Source organism: Thamnophis elegans, chromosome 4 (assembly GCF_009769535.1).
Source record: "Thamnophis elegans isolate rThaEle1 chromosome 4, rThaEle1.pri, whole genome shotgun sequence".
Classification (NCBI taxonomy): Eukaryota; Metazoa; Chordata; class Lepidosauria; order Squamata; family Colubridae; genus Thamnophis; species Thamnophis elegans.
In genome coordinates this window covers 55129283-55152220 of record NC_045544.1, presented here as the reverse complement: position 1 = coordinate 55152220, position 22938 = coordinate 55129283, and the positions used below count along the sequence as shown (strand labels likewise).

Below are 22938 nucleotides of genomic sequence, written 5' to 3'. Positions count from 1 at the left end.
GGCTACCCACAGGTCCTGGTACACCCCACCTCCCCTTCACCAAAAATGGCGTACATAGCCTTAGGGAGGCTTTCAGACAGCTCTTGGGGGCGGGGGAGGGCAGAAATGAGCAAAAAATGGGCCATTTTTGCCTCCCCCCCAGCCCCCAGCACACTCTATAAGCCTCCATAAGGCTATGCATGCAATTCTTTGACCAAAAAATGGCCCGGTTTTGCGAAAAACGGTCATTTTTTGCTCATTTTTGCCCCCACTCCCCAGGAGCACTCTGCAAGCCCCCCTCCCCAAGGCTATTCAGCCTTTTTTTGGAAAGAAATGGGCCCGCTTTCGTGAAAAACAGGTCCTTTGGGGAGGTTTGCAGAGTGCAAAACTTTTCCCCCTGAAAGCTGTTTAGTTAGAGTGATTGATGAGAATTACATTGGTCCAAGTGCTGTCCCAGCAGAAACAAACTTTTAGGTGCTACAGGTCAGTGATTCCTTCTCCAGCCACATGGATAAATACCCTGGAAACATCTACCTACCTACTACTCTCTCCCCCCCCTCTATCTACCTACTGTATTTCTCTCTCTCCCTCTACCTACCTACCTTATATATCTACCTACCTACTCTCTCTCTCCCCCTACCTTTCTACTGTATTTCTCTCTCTCTAGTTTTCTCTCTCTATCCCTCTACCTACCAACCTACCTACTCTCTCTCCCCCTACCTACCTAACTACTGTATTTCTCTCTATATATATATCCCTTTATCTATCCACCTACCTACTACTCTCTCTATCTCTCTCTCACTCCTTCCCTCCCTCCCTCCCTCCTCCTGTATTTCTCTCTCTTTCTCTCACTCTCTACTCCTCTATCTACCTTCCTACTTTTTAAAAAAAAATGCCTCTTCAAAACCTGGGTGTGTCATACTCCGGTGCGTCTTATACTCCAAAAAATATGATATTGAGCTTCAAGTTTTTTCTTAGAATGTTTAAAAGTTAAAAAAAGATTTGCATCTTGTTATATAGATATTTTGCACACATGTTTTCCTAATGTATATAAATATCGATTTCTGAAATGTTTATTTAAAAACACACAAAGTGTCCCGCTTGTCCTTTGACACTTCAATTCTGCAAAGAAAAACTTTAAAATGCTTTAAAAAACTTTAAAAATTTAAACTATTTATAAAAGATATATCTGCAGCTGTTTGCATCCATTTGCATACTTTTGGAAATATTTTTTTGAACAGATTTTTGAACTGGGAATCATAAAGCCAGTAAGCTATACAACAGCAAAGTGTGATGCATAAAAGCATCCAAGTTCAGAAACTCATCAGGGAATAATAACTAATAGTGTGCTTTGATGTCAGTATACCATTATAAAGTCTGATAGGAACAAAGCATACAAATTTGCTCCCAATAGAATAAATAATACTTGTTTTATATATCTTTTAAGTTCACCTGTCCCTATTAATTGATCTGTGATTTTTTTTTAATTCCAATAATTCCACTGCTAACCAAGGATAGCAATAATTGGCCAATAGGTGCCAATAAACAGAATTACCGTACATTATTTAAAGATTTGCAATCTATATTTGAATTATAAAATTGATTTTAAAAACATGAAATCCATAAGTATATAAAAATATATAATGAATATTATCAAACATAGAATAAATATAATGCCATCATCTATCTTTCTACTTCTTTTAATTATAAAAGATATATTTTCTCCCTAAATAAAAGGAAGATGTTTTATTTTTCATTAAAAGCCAAGATAAACAGATCAAAATGCAGAGGGACACATTAAAAGATATTTGTTACAAAAACCAATGACTGAAGCATTTAGCATTAAGGAATTTCTCATCATTCCATCATGAATTCAATTGGAAATTAATCCAGGACTTTCTTGGGTCACAGTAGTAGATCTCTCTCAGGACAAATGGTAGCTGGAAAGGATCAGTGAGTCTATAAACCACACAATATGAACTAAGCCGTAAGTTGCATAGATATGATTTATAGACTGGGTACAACTTTTCGAGTTGTCTTGAACCACACATTGGTTTTTCCCTCACTGTTTCCATTATGGGTATTAAAGCTAATCTGAATAGGGTTTCAGGTGCCTGTGCACAATAATGTTTTAAGTTAGTATTCCAAGCATAGCCTAAAATGCTAATTTGAGGATGAAGTGGTGGCTCTCTTCCTGTTTTGTCTTCTGTATTCTGGAAACATTTACAATTTTTCACCTCAAAAGAAATACATAGCTAATTGGAGTATCATTCAAGCCAGTAAGACTAAATAAAGAGAAGCATGGGAATGCTGGGTCAATATAAAAAAGAAGCATTGCATGTTAAAAATTCATTATTAACAAGCATTTTTGATAGCTCACTGGGATTTCTCTTTCCATTGTTATTTTCCTTCCTTCCTTCCTCTGCCAACTCTTTCTAACCATGTATTCCTTGCTGAAAAGAAGTAAAAGGCAACCCACGAGGCCAAACATTATCCATCTCCAAGCAGCCTTATAATGTTTCATTGGTGCATTCTTGAAAGAGAATTTGTGATTACACTTGAACATTGATGCCAATGCAGGAGCACTTTCACTGATTAGATGCAATTTATTTTGGTGGGCTTTGACTCATAATTCACAGCATGTGGAGCATCTTTCCTGCGCAGTCTATTATTTTTTAATCCAGTTGGCAAGAAAGAGAAATCACTTTCAGAGCCTCTTCAAAAAAAAGTTAGAAGGTGGTTCAGGTATGAGTCCTGCATTTCACCGTAAAGTCTTCCAGTGCTGTTTTTGGACTCCCTGTGTCTATTTAAAATTCCAAAGAAATACATTAGCAGCGTGTCTTGTGTTTTTGGCAGTCAGGCATGTTGCGAAGTGGTGGAAAACTAGCTAATAAGAAGTAAAAAACAACGTAATCAGTACCGACAATCATTCTACTGCCTTACAACAATAAAGTAAACTCAAAATGCAACTATAAGAAATTTAAGGATAGTGGATATAGTGGTGAAGACATTTGGACTGGCAACAGAGCAATCTAGAGTCTTATGCAGAATGGGGAATGATGGCCCTTTTATGATTTGTGGCACTTCAACCCCCAGAATTCCTGAGCAAGCAACAGTGGCTCAGGAATTCTGGGAGTTGAAGCCACAAGTCATAAAAAGGCTATGATTCCCCCACCTATGGTCTAGTGCATTCTCAGCCACAGAAATTCTGAGAATGACTTTGGGCCAGCCACCATCGCACTTAGCCCAATCTATCTTTTCACAGGGTGATTCTTGTGGGGAAAAATTAGGACGAAGGAATGCTCGAAGGTCTTGAGTTCTGAACCAAGAGGCAGTGAGATGCTTCACAATAAACATTTGGTTGGAAAAGATACTTGGGGAAATTCGAAGACATTTCAGCCTAGTTTTATTATTTATTAAACAAAATCCAATGGAAAATAAAATACATTCAGTGAGGTTGTAGACTACACAGAGTGGCCCAGGGATATGAATTCTATCTCGAGAACAACGCTAGTTGTAACTGGCTTAAACAATATGGCTTCTTCAGGTGTCAGGTTCAACGCTATGCCTACTTCATTGGGGTAAATCCCAGTAAACACTATAAGACCCGCTGCAAATCAAACCACTGTCTGGCAATATTTATATTTTCTGACACTTTTGGTGTTTGTCTTTGGATTGCTATTTTTTTTTACAGCCAAAATCCCACCGCTGATGAAATTCTATCCTGGGCTCAGAATTTTGACAAGATGATGAAAACACCAGCCGGTAGAAATATTTTCAGAGAATTTCTCCGAACAGAATATAGCGAAGAGAACCTCCTATTCTGGTTAGCATGTGAAGACCTGAAAAAGAACAGAACAAGGATGCTATTGAAGAAAAAGCAGACTTATATATGAAGACTACAGTCTCTATACCTATCGCCAAAGAGGTACTCTTTTACCAAAGAATATTGGATATTCACAAGGCTCTGTTTGCACGTACAGTATAATACATTTAGAATATTTCTCACCACCAGAAATCTCTGTCAGAAATGTTACCATATGATGGCAGTAGGGGGTGGTATAATAAATAAATTGTTGGGATAATCCTAGATGTTAAGATAAATTCTAATCTACCTTCAGCCATGGTAGCATGTTTGTATGTCTGTGGCTGTGTATTTGTGTTCATGTATGTGTGTTTGTGTCTGGTGTATTTGTATTTAATATGTGTATTAATTGCAATGGATCCAGAATTTCCATGAGCAAAACTCTGAAGTAAGGATAAGGGATTTTCAGTTAATCCTTCCTCATCTGCCTCCATCCCCGAAAACATGACTCTTCTCATCCTTCCATTTCTTCCAACAGGAGGCATTCTTGATTTTTTTCTACACGTGATAAGAAATTCTGGATCCAAAAAATTCAGATGGATTTATTCTATAGTGAAAAGTATTTAGGAGTGCATGCTTACATTTTTAACATAATTTCCTCTCAAATTCATTAAGAAACTACTTTGTTCTTTGTTTATTGTAGCATAGCATTAATTACTTACATTTATGTCTCTAGAGATTGTCAATCATCCAAGTTATTGTTATCCCAGAGATGCTTTTTCCAAAAGGCAACTTGATTGGGGTTTTTTTCTTTGAAAAGATTTCACTTGTCATCCAAGAATCTTCTTGTTAGAACTGAAGAAGTTTCTTGGATGAGAAGTAAAACACTTTCAAGAAAAAAAACAAGAAAGTCCAGTTCTCTTTGGGAAAAGCACCTTTGGGATACTTATGTTAACATTAAACATTCAGAATCCTTGTTTTCAAATGAATATTAGTGTATTGTTTCAGTTTATGATTTCAGTGAAATTTTTAAAACCTAAAGTATGGTATTTGGTACCAAGGCAAATCTAAACATTTCCCAATTAAAGATTCGATGGTAATTTGATTTTAGTGCCAATATGGTTTCTACATGTGTCCTGACCTAAAGAATATTATATTTAACATCAGTGTTGTAATGACATTAGACTAAGGCAAATATCTCTAGTCCAGACAAGTTAATTTATAGATTTAATTTTGGTTTCATTGATTTGATGACACCCTGGGGAATACATATGGCATACCAGTTGTAATTGGTTTGTGAAGATAATTCTTTATAGGTAAAGTCCCCAGTAAATCCAGTTGTACTTAATCTAAAAATATGCTGATTGATCTGCATAAGTTCTTCAAGGTGAACATTTCATTGTCTTTTCCTCTCCTCCTTAGGTTAGCTTAGATTCACGGGTGCGAGAAGTGATCAACAGAAATTTGTTGAACCCCAACTCTCAGATGTATGAAGATGCTCAACTTCAAATCTACACATTAATGCAACAGAGACTCTTTTCCTAGGTTTTTGAACTCTCAGATCTATAAATCTCTTCTCGAAGTACAAGGAGTTCTACTTCTGAGACTTAAAAATAATTTGGGGGTTTGAAATCTTGATTTAGCTCTTGGGGAAGGGTGGGGTAAGGACTATTAGGATGAAGACAGACGTAAAATTTTTAAGCAACAGGGCTGCTCTGGAAGCACCTTCACTGCATTTAGTCCAACATGTACCCTTCCCCTCCAGAGTCAAGCTCTGGAAAAACCCGGTACTGCCCCCTTGCAGCAGAAGCGGCTGTGCATGGTGTGATTTGCTGAAGCCCTACCCTCATGATGTCACCAAGAAACCTCCCCTGCTGGACACTTTGCACTTTAAGAAGAGTTTCCTTTTTAAATGGAGGAAAGCAGGAAATGAACAGACAAATAGTCTAACGTTCATCTGGCCTTTTGTTTTGGGTGGACAGGGGTAGAGAAAGAGACAAGACTGGAAAGCGTGCAAGTTTTTCAATTGATTGTTCTTCATGGCTGCCATTTCAGCTGCCACTTCTGATGGAAAGATGGGCTCAACCAGAGCTGAGGATGAACTGAAAGCTCTCTTTTATATTACATCTGTCTTCACCTTAGTAGTTCAATTATACCTGGAACTGAGTTCCTGGAGAACTAGCAGCAGTTAGCAGTAGACTTATATACCGCTTCATAGGCCTTTCAGGCCTCTCTAAGCGGTTTACAGAGAGTCAGCATATTGCCCCCAACAATCTGGGTCCTCATTTTACCCACCTCGGAAGGATGGAAGGCTGAGTCAACCCTGAGCCGGTGAGATTTGAACCGCTGACCTGCTGATCTAGCAGTAGCCTGCAGTGCTGCATTTAACCACTGCGCCACCTTGGCTCCTACTACAGTTTTGGCATGACTCTGGCTACTGTGAAGACAACAAATACTCACAAAGGTCTTTGTCTACATTTATCAAGGTCTATCATTCTTGATTTTGGAAGGGAGGGAAGGTAGATTTGCCAATCATACTTATTCAAATACTTTTACACCTGCAGTTAAGATTACAATGATGTTCTTGTCGTTTTAATAAAGAGTTACCTGTGTATCCTTACACTCCTGTGCAAAGCAAAATGCTTCACTTCATCACTTAGTTGTTGCAATATTTAATCCACAACATAAATTATATCTATATTTAAGAACATTGTGTGCAATATGGCCTTATGGTACAACATAAGGATTATTGAGTGAACCAGAAAACAACCTGACTTGGTTTTAGTAATGTTGTTCCCCATGTTCTGTGGAGGAAAAACCCTTGCTATGTAGACAGACAACATTTCTATGTAAGAAAAGCAAGAGGTGAATGTTATTTATCATCATTATTTAAAATTCAAAACAGAGGATTCCTCTGGTTATTGACTGCCAGAATTGTGGTACTTTCATTACAGAAATGTCAAAACTGACCAATAAACATCAAAGCACAAGCTACATGAAAGAAATCAAATGGAGAGGACACAGTCTATAAGCTGACATTGTTTATAATTGTTATAAAACAGATAATCAATGTACATTTCAGATGTCAGATACTGTAATGGATTTATTAAAGACTGGCTATCCAGTTATCTAAAATTGTCGTGTAATGTATGTAATTTGTAAAGGAAAGAAACAAAACAAAACAAAACTCTTCCATTCACAGAATCAAGTCTAGAAAAATTTATGGTTTTAATTTAAAAGATAATTTTTGAAAAATGCATAAATGTAGCATTTTGGTCAGCATTGGAGACTAGCATTTGTCTATACATTTGCTTTTCTTAACGTTCTGTCCTGTGAAAAGGAAATTTATACTTTTAAAGGAAAAGCTACGGAAGAATATCTTCTGGCATTCCTAATTTGAAAGGGTTCATTTATGGGCCAGTATTATGGAGATTTAATAAATATTAAATTCAAACCTACTGGTCCCAAATAGTGGCAACAATTGGTTCTTTTTTTCTTTTTAAAATAAACATACTTTCTAAGAACTAGTAAAAATGAAGACAGTTATGGGTCCTGTGTTTACCTTAAATTGAATTTGCCAGGATTAATTCTTTGCAGAAGCCATCCTATAATGTGGATTTAGCCAAGAATTGTTTTTTTTCCTTGTGAAATTCCCATTTACTTCAAATGTGCAATTGAAAAGTCCCTTGGAGATCCTTTCCTTTGCTGCTAGTTCAGTTTGTAAGTAGCTACCTGAATTTTATTTCAATTTTTAATCCTAATTTCCCTAAATGCTTGCTTGCATCTTTAAAAAGAAATAGCAAATTTCTAAACAAAACAACCAAAAAAAACCCCTTGTCTTAGAACCTGTTCATTTTAATATTCAGTCTTGAGATTTCTTTGAAGAATTGTTAAGGTGCCACAAAACAGATACCTATTGAAGGTATTACCGGTATTGTGAACTCTAGATTTGATGCTTGGGGACATTCTATAAACTGATTCTTCTCCCTGAAGTTAACTTCTTGTTGCAGTCCATAATGAAGATATGGTGTTAAACAAATAGAATCAGTTATTTAATATTAGCTGTTTGTCTGCAAATTATTCCCGAGTTAATCTACATCTTAATGTGGATGTATTCGCTAAGCATGCTGAGTCTCATTCATTGAAGGAGATTTTTGCTGGAGCAAAGTTGTGGATTTTGCCCTCTGAGGTTGCAGTGGCCAAAAGAACATAATGTATAGATGACATTAAACACCTGGATTGTTCATTCTAGTCCTAACGACTGTGTCAGCAGTGTCCCTTCTCCCACATGCTTGCATAATACTGGAATCTCTTGATCATCTAGTGTCCTTAGAGCTATATTTCTCCAGTGTAAGTCCTTCATTGCTAGTAATTATGCCATTCATTTATTTTGGAAGGGACTCAATTCTTTTTCCTCTTTCACTACCTCTTCATATTTAATTTATTGAACATGTGTCAAGGGGCAGAAGTATGTGTGGTGGAAATATACCTATTACTTTACTTACAATACTTGAAATCTGTAAGCTTAAGAGGCATGGTGGGGAGATATGGACAATTTAGCTAACTATTTTTTAAGGTCTTTTGGTTTTGTAATTTATACAGAATTCAGGAGACAAGACTTTTGTAAAAAAAAAAAAAAGGGCTATTCTTTATTCCCTATGCAACTCTTTTAACTGTTGTAGTGTTTAACGAAATGGGATTTTAAAAAAAAGGCAAAAAAAAAAAAAGTAAGAGAAAATTCTGCAAAGCAGAAAAAAATAAAAGGTCTGTTTACACTGGCGTTTGCTGACTATCCTACCATACTCAGCACTTTTAAATATTGTTGTGTATGAAAATGTAGTTTAAAATGCAAGACAAATTATTTATAAAGGACATTCTTTAATAAATGCCTGTTTTATCTGAAAAGTGTTATTGTGTTATGATATACTTTATTCATGTTGGTTATTAATTTACCATTATGAATAAATTTTAAAGGTATGTTGATAGAATCATATCTTCGAAGATGTTTACAAAAACAACCTTTTTTTCCTAAAGGAGAAGGTAGCAAGAAAAAAAAGCAAACAACTGCCTCCTCCTACTGTGAATTTCTCATAATGAAATAATTTAAGGCTCATTATCTGAAATAACTGTGGTATTACATATTTATAGCACCACAGTAAAAAGTTACATTTCCTATGGTGTGTGTGTGTGCGTGTGTGTGTGTATACATACATACATACATACATACATACTGTCTGTACATATTTATATGACGTGGATTCTGGTTTGTTATGGTGTTTGAGATACAACTATCTCTGGTGCACACAACTAGGTCTATGTAATTAGAAAATATCGCATGTATTCAATATTGAGACTTCATATTTTCAATGTTACTATTTGAGGGTGACCTGTTAACCAGAAGCGATCTTTATAAGATACTTTTACTATAGTCAGGGAGATGTCAGTTTGACAGGACACCTTTCCTGAGGAACCTTAACCAAATAAAATCTGTGAGGGACTGCCATAGCACCTAGAATTATGGTACTAGACTTCCTTGTATGAGTATTTGGTCATGATATGGGAGATATCATTATGAATAAGATGTCACATTTGAACTGTTCTCAAAATTACTAAGTATGTTGTTGCAGTGAGACTATGTTACCATAAGAGCCTAAATCCTGAACTTTGCTGGATTTGAAGGTTGGCCTATTGAGCACTCTGTATTTATATATACTTTCTAGGAATGAATGTACATTTTAAATCCATCTGACAAATAGATGTAGTCACCCACACCACATAACCCTTGGGTCATTTAAAGAGATACAAAAACAAGGTGGTTGCTGATGTCAACTTTCTGCAACTAAGAGGAATAGCCAAATTTATCTCATTCCACTTTTGCATACCTCAGTTTTCAGTTCTCCGAAAGGAATATTGACAGTGTTTTAAATGACAACATAATCTCATTGCTCTCAGTCAATTTGCAACATATGAGCAGCCAATGATTACACTTCTAAATGATTATTGTGCATGTACTATACAATACTTTTTAGTATAAATGAATTGCTTAATTATACTTACCACAGGCAGAAATAGACTGAAGATGTATTTACTTCTTGTTTGGGATTTTAATGAGATCACAAATATATAAAATAAATATAATGCTTTTGATTAACAGATCATTGTGACTAAGTTATATGTACAAGTGGTCATGAAAATATCATTTAGGTCTCTCAGTCATCCAAGTGAAGTTGATGATTCTACAGGCTATGATCCCATTGTCTTTTTTCCTGTCTTCTTGGTGGACTCTCAACCCACAAACAAGGTTTTCATGGACATTCCTTCATGGGAAGGGGAAAATTATGGTTTTAATAAAATTGGGGTGTAAGCTGTAACCTCCCTCCATACTGATGTCACTTCATATCATATTTCTTCTCTTACTAAATATTCATTCTATTGTTACTAGATAAATAAAAGTCCCATCAACTTTTCTATGGATATGGAGCAGGAATTGTTTTGTTTATTAATATCATTAATTGAAGGTTTCCAATCTAATTTAATTATAAAATAAGGAAAAAGAAATGCCAAGTGTTAGTATCTGAATGATAAATATAGTTGCCATATGACAACAAGACAGCAACAAACCTTTTTGTTGCTTATACAACAGTTAACATGTAGATGTTAATCCTTTAATGAATTCATGCTTTCAAGAAAGTTTTCAGTTTAGGTGAAAAATATGAATCTTTGCAAGAATTAAAAAGGGATACAGTTTAACAGGAACTAGAATGATGTGTGACTGGGTGATTGTTAAGCAAATAGTTTCTATATTGTTTTCATGAGAAGTCCATTGATATGTCCATGAAATTACCAGGAATCATATTCTATTTGGATTCTGAAATGAATGAAATCCTTTTAGAATGCATTCTTTCTTTGAACCACAATATCTATAGCAGTGATGTGGTATTGCAAGACAAGAGATTATACTGTTTTTGGAACATTCAATTTTTTTGAGAGCAGGGGACGGGTAATTTTCCTCTTTTTTTAGTTTGTGTGTCATCCACACTCTTGTAGAAGAACTGCCATTGGGAAGGACTGCCCAGTCACAAGGCCAGTCACAAAAGTCTTTAAAACAGGGTGTCCATCCTTGGAAACTTTTAAGACCTGTGGACTTCAATCATGCTTCATGCTGTCTAGTGATTTCTGGGAAATGCAAGTCCACAGGTCTTAAAGTTGCCAAGGTTGAACACCCTGCTTTAGAAGGGCAAACTGATGAAGCTGCTCTCCGTCAAACTCTTCTTGTATAGCTTTACTTTTTTTCTGGTGTATTTCCAAAAAATGCACTGGGCTCGTAGATCTCACAGGCCCTCCCATATGCCATGTGTTTTGCTGTGCTCATCCCAGATTTCTGATCCTTTCTTGATTTTTTTTTTTCAATTAAAAGAATCTTATAATATTGAAATCAAGTGGATGAGGGAGTTCTGAGGAATGTCAAGACAAATCTCTGCTGACGCCCCAACTGTCCCCGTGCCCTAGACCTAGGCTCACACACTGTAGAACAAGCTATTTGAGCCCAATGTGTTTCCAAGAAGACCAATGTTGCTACTTCAATTTAATTAATGGGACAAAAGCGGGAAAATTCTGAATGTAAAGTACCTTTTGAGACAGTTCAATTCCTCTTACTTCACAGTCAGACTTCTTCTGTCCCATTCAATTAAATGGAAGTACCAGGATTTGGTCTTGTTAGGAGGGAATACAAAAGGGCTTTCCCTCTCTTCTTTCTCACTTGCCACATTATGCAAAGAAAGTTCATTTTAATGTATGACAATTATTGTACATTCAAAGTGACAATGAAGTGTCTCACACTAAAATTCCTAGATCTCTCACACAAGTACTAACTGGAATCCACCCTATTTAATTTCCAAGTACAAATTAAATCTATCTATCTATATCTATCTAGCTATCTAGCTATCTAGCTATCCTATATTGCCAAAAGTATTCGCTCACAACTGAGTCTGATTATGTGGAGGGGTGAGCGAATACTTTTGGCAATTAGTCTATCTATCTATCTATCTATCTATCTATATATCTATCTATCTATCTATCTATCTATCTATCTATCATCAGTTATTGATGGCCCTCTCATAGTTGGAGACAACTCTTTAAATCCAACTTAGTTTTTATTTATTGAATATTTATTCTGCCTTTTGTACATGAGCTTCAGAGGTGGGATGCTATTGGTTTGCACTGGTTCGGGCAAACTGGTAGTGAAAACTGGGACTGGGTTGTGAACCATAGAGATGACAGGCTGGCCACACCCCCGAACCGTCCCAGGTTGTCTAACATATTTTTTACTCCGTTTTTAATGTTCAGAGCATGCGCAGAAGAATTTGCAGGCAACTCTGCACATGTGCAGAGCGAACGGGCAGTAATGCCGGCAGCAACCCACCCCTGATGAGCTTATTTTGGCATGGGTAATGCCCTCCTCCTACTGTTTGTTCCTACAGCAATAATCCTAGGAGATAGGCTATCTTGAGAGAGATGGCTGGCCTAACATCACCTAGTGATCTTCTGTGGCTGAGAGTATGAATCCTGTCCATTTAGGCAGCAATCCTTCTAGCATCCAAGAGACCTATCCTAAGGACCACAAACCCAAAAAGATTTTTTTGTGGTTGGAGACACATCTCCAGTCTTGAGTATCAGAAACTATCCCTGTCTACAGCCCCTAAATAACAATGGGGAGATAAAAAGATTAAGAAGATTAAAACAATTGCCTGGTATATTTCAGTGATTCCTTCCTTTTGAAAGAATTTTTTCAAGTTCATTCCTGGTTTCTTTTAACTGGGCTTCTCCATTCAAGGAAAATTCTAAACAAGCTAGTGAGAGGGCATAAATTATTTCCAATGATTCTATTTCTTGCAATTACCTCATTGGGGAGAAACATGACTTTCCTAGGAGGGGAATTAGAAATAACTCTCCACAGAGATTTTCACTTGCTGGCTGTAAACAACAGAGCACTTGTTTTCCTCGGGAGCTCTGATACTGAGCCTTTCTTGAAATTACTCTGTAAATATTTACTGACCGAATTAGAAATCCAAATTACTTTATACACAGCATATAATCTGCTCCCATGGGGATTAAACAAACTCAGAGTTCCCTATAGTGCATCAGAAAGAAAGGGGTTATTAAACTAGTCTTCTTTAAATTTCTCTAAACCAATGGTAAATTCATACATGAAGCTTGTTTAAATTGTTAATATAAAAGGGAGTGGTATAATCGGATTTATTTGTTCCAACTGAGTAGAGTTTAAGATTACCTAACAGAGATGTACAGATAACAACACTCCAAGTACAAGCAAGTTTTAATCTTCACATTTAGGTTAAAGACAATGCACTCTTATCGCACTTTCTCCAAAATAAATATGTCCTGACAGATTGTTTTTGCAAAGAAAAGCCATGCATTTGGGAGAACTACTCAGAAAAAAAAACCTTGCATCCTAGATTCCGCAAACATCTGTTTTCATACTTAAATGGGATAAACAATGCAAGGCCCTTGTGTTATCCCTCAGCTCAGCAGCAGACTACCAACAAATGCTGTTTGATTTCCCTCAGATTTTCAGCAGGAAATGAAAGTGTTACATTGAAGTTTTAAGGCTCTTCCTCATATCCTGGTAGGGTGCCCTACTCCCACCCTGAGACAGGAGGAAAAAAGAAAATTCTTTAACGGGCCTGGAAAAAATACTCAGCAAACTTGCTTCCCCTCCCATGAAGGGTCGTTGGTTTCTGCACAATTGTTGGAAAATGGGTAGAAAAGGGGGACAGTCAAATCTAGCACTAGTAATGCTGGCCTTGTGAATATCTTCCATGAGGTCGATATAAAAAGGAAGGAAAATATTGGCTGCTGGACAGGCTGTTTTCTCTAATAGATGAGAAAGGAATGCTCAACGTGATTGGATGAGAGGAGGCAGTCCTGTGGCAAGCCCACTAGAGCCATGCAGTTGCTCGACCTCCATTATATTCCCTTCCACACAAATCGAGAAGCTTCCAGAAAGGAAGGCTTGTTTCATTCAGTTGGAAAGCACTAGTTCTAAATTGCTGATAAAGCAGTATAACAATTCATATTTAAATATTTGAAACTAGGGCACTAAATATCTCGGAAGCAGGGAAGCTAGAAATCACTACACACACGTTTCACAGGAAGATATATCATTTTTATTGAATGATTGAACCGAATTTAGTGGTCAGCGCATTATAACTAGATAAAGAAAAAAAAAAATCATCCAGCCCACTGCAGTGAAACATGAAATAGGAAGATTACGTTAGGGAATAGCATAGAATAACAGAGTTAGAAGGGACCTTGTAGGTCATCTCATCAACCCCCTGCTCAGCAGAAGACTCTATACAAGGAGTGTCAAACTTGCGCCCACAGGCCACATGCATCATGTGCTGGCCATGCCCACATCCGGTTTAGTGACCGGGGGGGGGGGAAGGTCACAATGTCACGTGACAATGCCGGGGAATTCAAGTTGACACTCCTGCCCGATACTATTTCTGACAGCAGTAGTCCAGTCTCTTTTTGAAACTTCCTGTGATGAAGCTCCCACAGTGTCCAAGACAAGCTATTCCACTAGTTGATTGTTATGTCAGAAAATTTCTCCTTATTTCTATGTTGAATCTCTCCTTTATGTGGGGACTGACTCAACATTAATTTGACACATAAACAGTCAACGCTGAGTGGACTTGAACAGCATTAAGCCCAGCAGCACTTTATATTCTTTTTCATGCAAATCTGGATGTTTGCAGAAAGGAAGGTTTGTTCCATTCAGTTGGAAAGCACTAGTTCCCTAACCAGATTGGCCTGATCCAGCTTCACCTTCCTAACCAGAAGAACTGTCCCAAGTGGAAGCTCCAATGTGAGAGGAACATGTCCCTAATAAAAGGTAAGCTAAACCTCTTTGGAACCCTGCAGGCGAGTCATTTGGGAGCACCAGTATATTTTATCAGGCACACAGAATAGACAACTGAAAAATAAACTATCATTGAGAGGGTGGAGAATAGCAAGATCTGCCCTTGAAAATCATTAGGAACTTCAACTTAAGATTCGCGCTGCGCAATAGTGTGGTGGTAAGATACGTGGTGGGACAGTGGTTAGAATGCAGTACTACAGGCTACTTCTGCTGGCTGCCACAAGTTGGACAATTCTCACCGACTCAAGGTTGACAGCCTTCCATCCTGCCAAGGTGGGTAAAAATGAGGACCCAGATTGTTGGGGGCAATATGCTGACTCTGTAAATGGCTTAGAGAGGACTGTAAGCACTGCGAAGCGATATATAAGTTTGAGCGCTATTGTTATTAACTGGTGCTAGATATACGTCACATTGTAACACCACTCCTGCATGAGTTGCACTGGTGTTGCACTGGGTTTCTAGGTGCAATTGAAGGTGCTGGTTGTCACCTACAAAGCCCTACATGGCTTGGGATCAGGGTTTTCCTTTTCTCCATAGTTTCTACCCTCCAGCTAGATCAAACAGGATGAGCATGCTGCAGATCCTGTCAGGCACAGAATGTCAGCTGAGGGAGGGGGGACTAGAAGACAAACATTTTCTACAGCAGCCCCTGCTGTAGAACATCCTTCTTTCGGAATTATAATAGTCCCAACCCTGTTAGCCTTCTGTAAAGCTTTAAAGGACTGGCTATGTTCCCGAGTCTAGGGGAATACACAGTGTCCTGGCTATAATGTTAACAGGCCAAATATCTTATTTGTATGTACTTGAATTAGACATTTTAACGCTTCTTTATTGTTTTCATGTTTTTTACCTTTTTTATGTTTTAAGATGTTTTAGATTTTAATTGTAATATATGATTTTGAATTGTGAACTGCCCAGATTCATTTGCTGAGATGGCGGCTATAAAACTCAAATAAATACATCTCCAATGAGGATTTAAAAAGTAAGAGCGACATGAGGTTTTCCTTCCCTTCAGTATTAATGCCTTCTGACAGATAGGACATATTCCCTTTAAATTTATTCTCCAATTGTGCACTGTTTGTTTGATTTAGAAAAGGGGTATTTTAAAGGACAGCTGTAGCAGCTGTCTCCTTGTACTTGGGAGACATTAAAGATAATTCCATTGGACTTTGAACCTCTTGAGGTCCCTGAATAATTTAATTAGCCATTCAATGGTACCCACTGTTTCCAATTCTTCCCTCTTCGCCCTTATTATTTGTTATGGGTGGAAATGATGATCATAATGTAGTAATTAAAGATAGTTCTATGCCTTTGCCTATTTCTAACCCTAACCCGTCAACACAGACTTTTCCTGGCTTATGTAGCACCAACACGAGTTGAAACATCCACGATAAGATTAACACAACTGCAACAATATTAAAACAAAAACCATGCCATTAAGCCCAGATAAGATCTATAAAAGTAGAGTTGGCAGCAGCTGTCCCATCAGGGAAAGTTATCTGAATAGTTTGGTCTTTGTGAGTTTTTCTGACTTTCTGAAAGACCAGCAGACAGCCTAGGCGCAGTTGTGGAAAAGTCTAAATCAAGTTGTAGTCCAATAGACCCAGGCCACATAGCTTCGACATTCATCCCGCTCCAGTCTCTTCCGTCCCATCTAAGCTTCGTTAAAGCCAGCGCATTTCCAATCATTGCTGAGGCTAACCGTAGAAGGTTAGTCTAGCTTGGGACTACCCTTGATAGAGCCGAGGTGGCTCAATGGTTAGAGTGCAGTACGCAGGCTACTTATCCGCTGACCGCTAGCTGCAGTTCAGCAGTTCAAGGGTGACTCAGGCTTTCCATCCTTCTGAGGTCGGTAAAATAAGGACCCAGATTGTTGGGGGGCATATGCTGATTCTAAACCACTTCGAAGGCTGTAAAGCACATGAAGCGTATACAAGTCTAAGTGCTATTGCTATTACTATTCAGGCAATTTTCGGCAGTTGTCGCAGTTCTTTTTAGCCTGGCCCTAGCTTTTTTTCTTTTCTTTTTTTCTGGATTCTTAAATGAATTGGAATAACAAAGAGGAGATGATGATGACACTCAAACATTATACTTCATGTTCACATGTGTGTGGGGGGACCACCTTAAGATTTGGGGTCTGGATAGTCTAAGCTGGTAGTCAACCTGGGCCATACGGCCCACTAGTGGCTTGCCAGCTTTCATGGTGGGCGGTAGGGGTTTGCTGTAACTCTGCTTTATTATTTTATAAAGTTACTTCCCTACTTTATAAATCACCATTACTATGGAACCGGTGGGCGGTTAGAAAAATTTTACTACTAACAGAGATACAAAGTGGGTGGTAGGTATAAAAAGGTTGACTACCCCCTGGTCTAAAGGAAAGAAGAATTAGGGGTGAACATGATAGCAGTATTTCAGTATTTGAAGGGCTGCACAAAGAAGAGGGGAATCAAATTATTCTCCAAAGCACCAGAGGGCAGTACAACAATGGATTGTAAATTATCGGAGAGAGAGCAACCTGGAATTAAGGAGAAACTTCCTAACAGTGAGGACAATTACCAGTGGAACAGCTTGCCTTCAGAAATCGTAAGCACTCCATCACTGGAGGTTTTTAGGAGAGATTGGACAGTCACTCGTCTGAAAGAATAGAATGGAATAGGATAAGAATAGGATAGGAATATATAGAACAGAATAGAATTAAAAGAATTTGCCTTGTGGTGCATATCTCTCAGTATACATGAAGAAAAATAAATTGAATATTTATTCAGATCATAAGATACAACACTTAGTAATAGTCATAAGTTACTAATAAGCTAGCCAAATCATTAGTAACAAATAAACAATATAAATTTTAAGATACAAACAACATGGTTGTAGTCAAGAAGAACCGGTAGGTAGGTAGTAGGTAGGTGGGTGGGTGGGTGGCGTGTGTGGGGCTGGACTAGAAGACCTCCAAGGTCCATTCCAGCCGTACTCTGTTCTAAGGGACAAATGCTCCCTCCTTTGTGGTATGACGGTGTCCTGCTTAGAACGCGAATTACAACCTAACTAACTCCTCGGTCCTCATTTATTTCGCATTTACTGGTATCCTCATAGAGAGCAGAGGATAGAGCGGCGACTTCCGGCAGGCATTGCGCTAAGCGACACATACGGGAAGCGGAAACGTGGCGCCCGGTTGACCTCGGCATGTGTGGTGCTTCGGCCGGAGTCCACCGGCCTGGCGGAAGTTCGCCGTTTATTTTCCCTCTGTGCCTGCCGCCCGTTCGCGGATGCGGAAGGCAAACCCTGCCCGCGACGTTGGCTCAGCAGCCAGCCGTATTTGCGCGACTTGTTCGCCAGACCGGAGCTTCGGCGCTACCTGGACCAGCATTCCCGGCCAGGAGAACAGCCCGGCGGCTTCCGTTCGGCGTTGGCGGCGCAGATTCGCCTCTTGGGAGACAAGGAAGAGGAGCTGCGCGAGACAGAGCGCTTAGCGCGAGAAGGTGAGACGCCCCCACCTGAGGCATGGAGTGGAAGAGGACGGTACGCGCTGGGTGGCAGCCTCCAGCTCGCCTGGCAGGGGTCCCTGCACAGATTTGAACTGCTGGAACCCTGCAGTAGTGCATTTAAACCTAAGGTGACCAGATTTCAGATTGGTAAAGAGGGACACCATTGACCCCCCGGGGGGGAAGGCCTTCATTAAAAATTTTATATTGTGTCAAAAGCTCACAAAAGGCGATTAATGACCCCAGGACACTGAAACCATCATAAATACGAATCTGTTGCCAAACAAAATTTTGATCATGTGAACCATGAGGATGCTGCAACGGTCGCTAAGTGCGAAAATGGTCATCAGTCACTTTTCAATGCCATTGTAACTTTGGTCACTAAACGTTTCCCCCCTCCTCAAGACACCTCCCGTCTTCCTTCCTTCATTCCTCTTGCTTATCTACCTTCACATTATCCATTTTCTGCTCTTTCCTCTCTTCCTTCCTTTCTCCTTCCATCCTCTCTTCTTTCCTCACTCACTCCCTTCCTCCTTTTCCTTCCTCCTTCCACTCTTTCAGCTTCCTTTCTTTGCCTATCTACCTTCTCTGTCTTTCTGGTCTTTCCATCTCTCTCTTCCCCTTCGCTTCTGTTCCTTCCTCCTTCCATCCTTTCACCTTCCCTCCTTCCTAGTTCTTCTTTCTTCCTCCCTTCTGCTATCTACCTTCACCTTCTCTGGTCTGTTTGCTCGTATCCCTCTCTTCCCCTTCCTCCTCCCTCCTCCTTTCCTTTCTAGTTGCAGCTTTTCTTCTTCCTCGCTCCTCCCTTTTCTTTCTTCCGTCCTTCCTCCTTCCGCTTGCCTATCAAACGTCTAGTCTCTTTGTCTTTCTGCTCTTTCCCTCTTCCCCGTCTCTTCCTACCTCCTTCCCTCGTTTCTCCGCCCTTCTTCTGTTTCATTCCTTCTTTCTTCTTCCATCGTCCTCCTTCTCCTTTCTCCACCTTCCTCCTATTCTTTCTCCTGTCCTTCCATCTTTCTCCTTCCAGCTTCTCCCCCGTCTTCTTTTCCTTCCCCCTCCTCCCTCCGTCCGCTCCTCCCACTCTCTCCTTGGGAGGGGAACAAAACCCAAGGGCTAACGGGGTTGGGGTGGGGGGGGCAGCAGAGACCAAATAAAATCAGAAGATCATTATTACAATTTTCCTATTTGTTGGATCGCATTGGGCTGCGCACGATTATAAACCAAAATCAGGGGAACATGTTTGCAACCGAGGGTGCTGCAAGGAAAAGGGTGGGAGGGAGGCAGCCCGGCCGTTTCCCTAGTTTTGCAAGGAATGAGAAACGATGCTTTAAAATCCGAAGCAAAGACTGACTGCAAATCGAAAACGCAGACAGGGAAAGAAAGATCCTTGTAGCATAAAACCCACCTTTGCATGGTTGTGAGAACATAGGTAAAACAAAACAAAAAAACCACAGCGTCCCTCTGCCCTCTGAATGGGACTCAGCATGACTCCGATTGATAGAAGGATACGGAGCCAGGCGGGGAGATAAGCACCTTCATTTGCATTCTCTGCGACCATGAGGCTTTGCGAGGAACAATCCCAGGGCCTCCCCGTGACTTTTTGCAGATTTTTCCTTTTGTGCTTAAAAAAAAAAAGGGACTGTTTAAAAACGCCACAGAATGCGCTGTCAGCCTGACAAAATGCAACCCCTTCCTTCGTCCTCCTCCTCCTCCGTCACTAACAGACTCAGAAATCGGAGCGAAAAGCCATCCTCCATCTCTTCCCTCTTCCTGGATTCACTCTGAAATTTTTTAAATCCCCCTTCTGTGCATAAACACTCCTTCAGGCCCCCCCCCTCTGTATCTGACAAAATGCAACCCCTTCCTTCGTCCTCCTCCTCCTCCCGTCACTAACATACTCAGAAATCGGAGCGAAAAAGCCAATCCTCCATCTCTTCCCTCTTCCTGGATTCACTCTGAAATTTTTAAATCCCCCTTCTGTGCATAAACACTCCTTCAGCCCCCCCACTCTGTGTGGCTCTTTGCCTCTATCTCCCTCCCTCCGTCTCTCTCTCTCTCTCTGTTGTTCTCTCTGTGTCTCTCTCTCTGTCTCTCCTCCCTCCCTCTGTGTGTGTGTGTGTGTGTGTGTTTTCTCACTCTGTTGGTGTGTCTCTCTGTCTCTGTCGGTAAGGCCGCTGTTGCGCCTGTCGTCCTGGATCAGGCTGAGCTGCCTGTCCTTCTTCAACATCTCCCGGGGGTGCACATCCATCGTAAAATCCATCGGGTCGTCCAAAGTAGCGGGGCTCAGCAGAACCTTGGCTGAATGCATCCAAATGCTCAAGTCCGCTGCTTGCCGCTCCTCAGCTAGTTGCAAAATTCTCTCCAGAGATTCTGGCAGGCGGAGGCAGCGCTTGCCTCTCGAGCTTTGGCGAAGGGGATTTTTTCTGCGGGACGGAGCCTGGGCGGCAGGGAATTTCCCCGCCGAAGTAGAAGGTGAGGCTTTCAAACTAGTCTGATCCTGCTTGAAAAGGTTGCTGTGGCGGAGCAAAGGGTGCCCTGGCTGAGGATTCCCTCTTTCAGTCGGTCTCTGGAATTTCTTTCCCCCTTTTTTTTTTCTACAGAAGGAAAAGGTTTTTTGACTGGGCAGCTCGACATGATTAAGGCCGTTCTGCTCCTCTTTGCGCTGCCCTCCTCTTTCTGATAGCCGCCTGGTTAAAAAGGAGGAGGAGCCCATCGAGAAATACGAGGAACGCGAGGGGGATCCCTGCCCCCGTGGATGGGCTCCGGACTAGCGGAGCCTCCTCTTCCTCCTTTTTAACCATGTGATCTTTTTAACCACGCGATTTTCGGCTGCTGCATAAGCCCACGGGCACACGCTGCCCTCTTCTCTCTGATAGCCGCCTGGTTAAAAAGGAGGAAGAGGCTCCGCTGGTCCGGAGCCCATCTGCGGGGGGAGGCATCCCCCTTGCGTTCCTTGTCTTCCCGGATGGGCTCCGGACCAGCGGAGTCGCTTCCTCCTTTTTAACCAGGCGGCTATCTGAGAGAAGAGGGTAGGGCGTGCCCGTGGGCTCGTGCAGCACCCAAATTCTCGCCTCCTGTTCTTTGGCTGTTGCACAACCCCAAGGGCACGCGCTGCCCGGTTTGCTGAATCCGGCGCGGCTTCAGAGAAGAAGGCGTGCGAGAAAGGCCCCCCCCATCCCCGCTGCCTGAACGTTTGAATTAAGGAGGCTGCAGGCTCCTTTGTCCTTGATATGCGATTTTCTTTCGTTCTCGGCTGCCCGAACGAGTGAATGAGGCAGAGGGAGAATGAAAGAAGATTGCGTCCCTTCTGTCTCCCCATTGCTCAGAAAAGCAACTCCAGGAAGGTCCTTTGGTGGTGGCAGGTGTCCTAGAACCTGCCTGCTAGGAAAGGACCTTCCCGAAGTTGCTTTTCTGAGCAATGGGGAGACAGAAGGGACAAAATAGCGGCCAGCCGGGACGAATATACAGGGCTGGGGGCAGGGCAGGCTTACTTCCAGGTCCGTCACAAAAATCGGGTCTTTTTAAGAACGCCCCAGAACGCGGGACAAATTGTGTAAAATCGTGACTGTCCCGCCAAAATCGGGACATCTGGTCACCTTATTCTAACCACTGCACCACACTTCTACCATATTTGCGCAGCCCCATTCTGAAGTTGAAGTTTCCTAATGCAGGGGTCTTCACTCTTGGCAACTTTAAGTCTGTTATTCTATGTTATTCTATTCCCTGATCTATTTCACCTTTCATTGCAGGGGGCTTGATGATCATTTTCCTTTATCTAGTCATAATGTGCTAACCATTAAATTCTGTTCAACCATTCAGTTTAAAAAGATGTGTCTCCTTATGAAAGTCAAGGCTTGTATGTTATTATGTAGTGATTTCTAGATTCCCTGCTCTGAGATATTTAGTGCCCTAGTTTCAAATGTTTAAAAATATTGAATTGTTATATTGCTTTATCAGCAGTTTAGAGAAAATGTGCAATAAGTGTAATTCCAAAGCAGGAATTACAATAAGTGTAATTCCAATGTGCAATAAGTGTAATTCCAAAGGTTAGTGTAACACTCACCAGATTCACCAGCAGTGAATAAACCTAAACGTTTGGTCTGGTTTACTCTACATTTTAAAAACATTTTTAAAAGATAGTAATCTGAGATAGAATGCTGTGGCCTGGTTTCTGAATTAAATGCTAATTTATTACAGGTAATCCTTGTGACACAATTGAGTCCAAAATTTGCATTGTTAAGCAAGAGAATTTTGCCCCACTTTATGACCTTTTTTGCCGGTTTTGTTAAGCAAATCACTGCAGTTGTTAAGTTAATAATGTGGTTTTGAATCTGACTTCCCCGTTGACTTTCTTTGTCAGAAGGCCGCAAAAGATTATCACGTGACCTTGGTCCTTCAACCGTCATAAATACATGCAGTCTCCCAGGCTCCAAATTTTGATCACATGATCATGGGGATGTTGCAACAGTTCAAAAAAATGAAAAACGTTCATCTTTTTAATGCCATGGTAATTTTGAATTGTCACTAAATGAACAGTTGTAAGTGAAGAACTAACTGTATATCTTCCATATTTGTTGATATCTGGATGGGAGAATAGTTAAAAATACCAAATAGCCAAGAGAGGAAAGGGATTGTGAGCCAGAGAAAAAAAATATTAATAGTATTATGACAATAGTGTGCTAACCTATTCTAGATGAAAACGAAGATTTGCGGAAGCTTGCAGAAAAGGAAGTTAT

General features: G+C 40.3%; 1 protein-coding gene across 1 annotated transcript in view; it reads left to right on the top strand.

Annotated features, from left to right (window-relative positions):
- The window catches only part of RGS17 (regulator of G protein signaling 17), an 84428-nt gene extending 78426 nt beyond the window's left edge, over positions 1-6002 (top strand). Inside the window, 5 exon segments of the mRNA XM_032216512.1 lie at positions 3674-3822; positions 3825-3907; positions 5207-5308; positions 5310-5364; positions 5367-6002. Coding sequence (XP_032072403.1) covers positions 3674-3822; positions 3825-3907; positions 5207-5308; positions 5310-5364; positions 5367-5395 — 418 coding nt within the window. The 3' untranslated portion in view covers positions 5396-6002.
- Positions 6003-22938: the final 16936 nt, after the last annotated feature.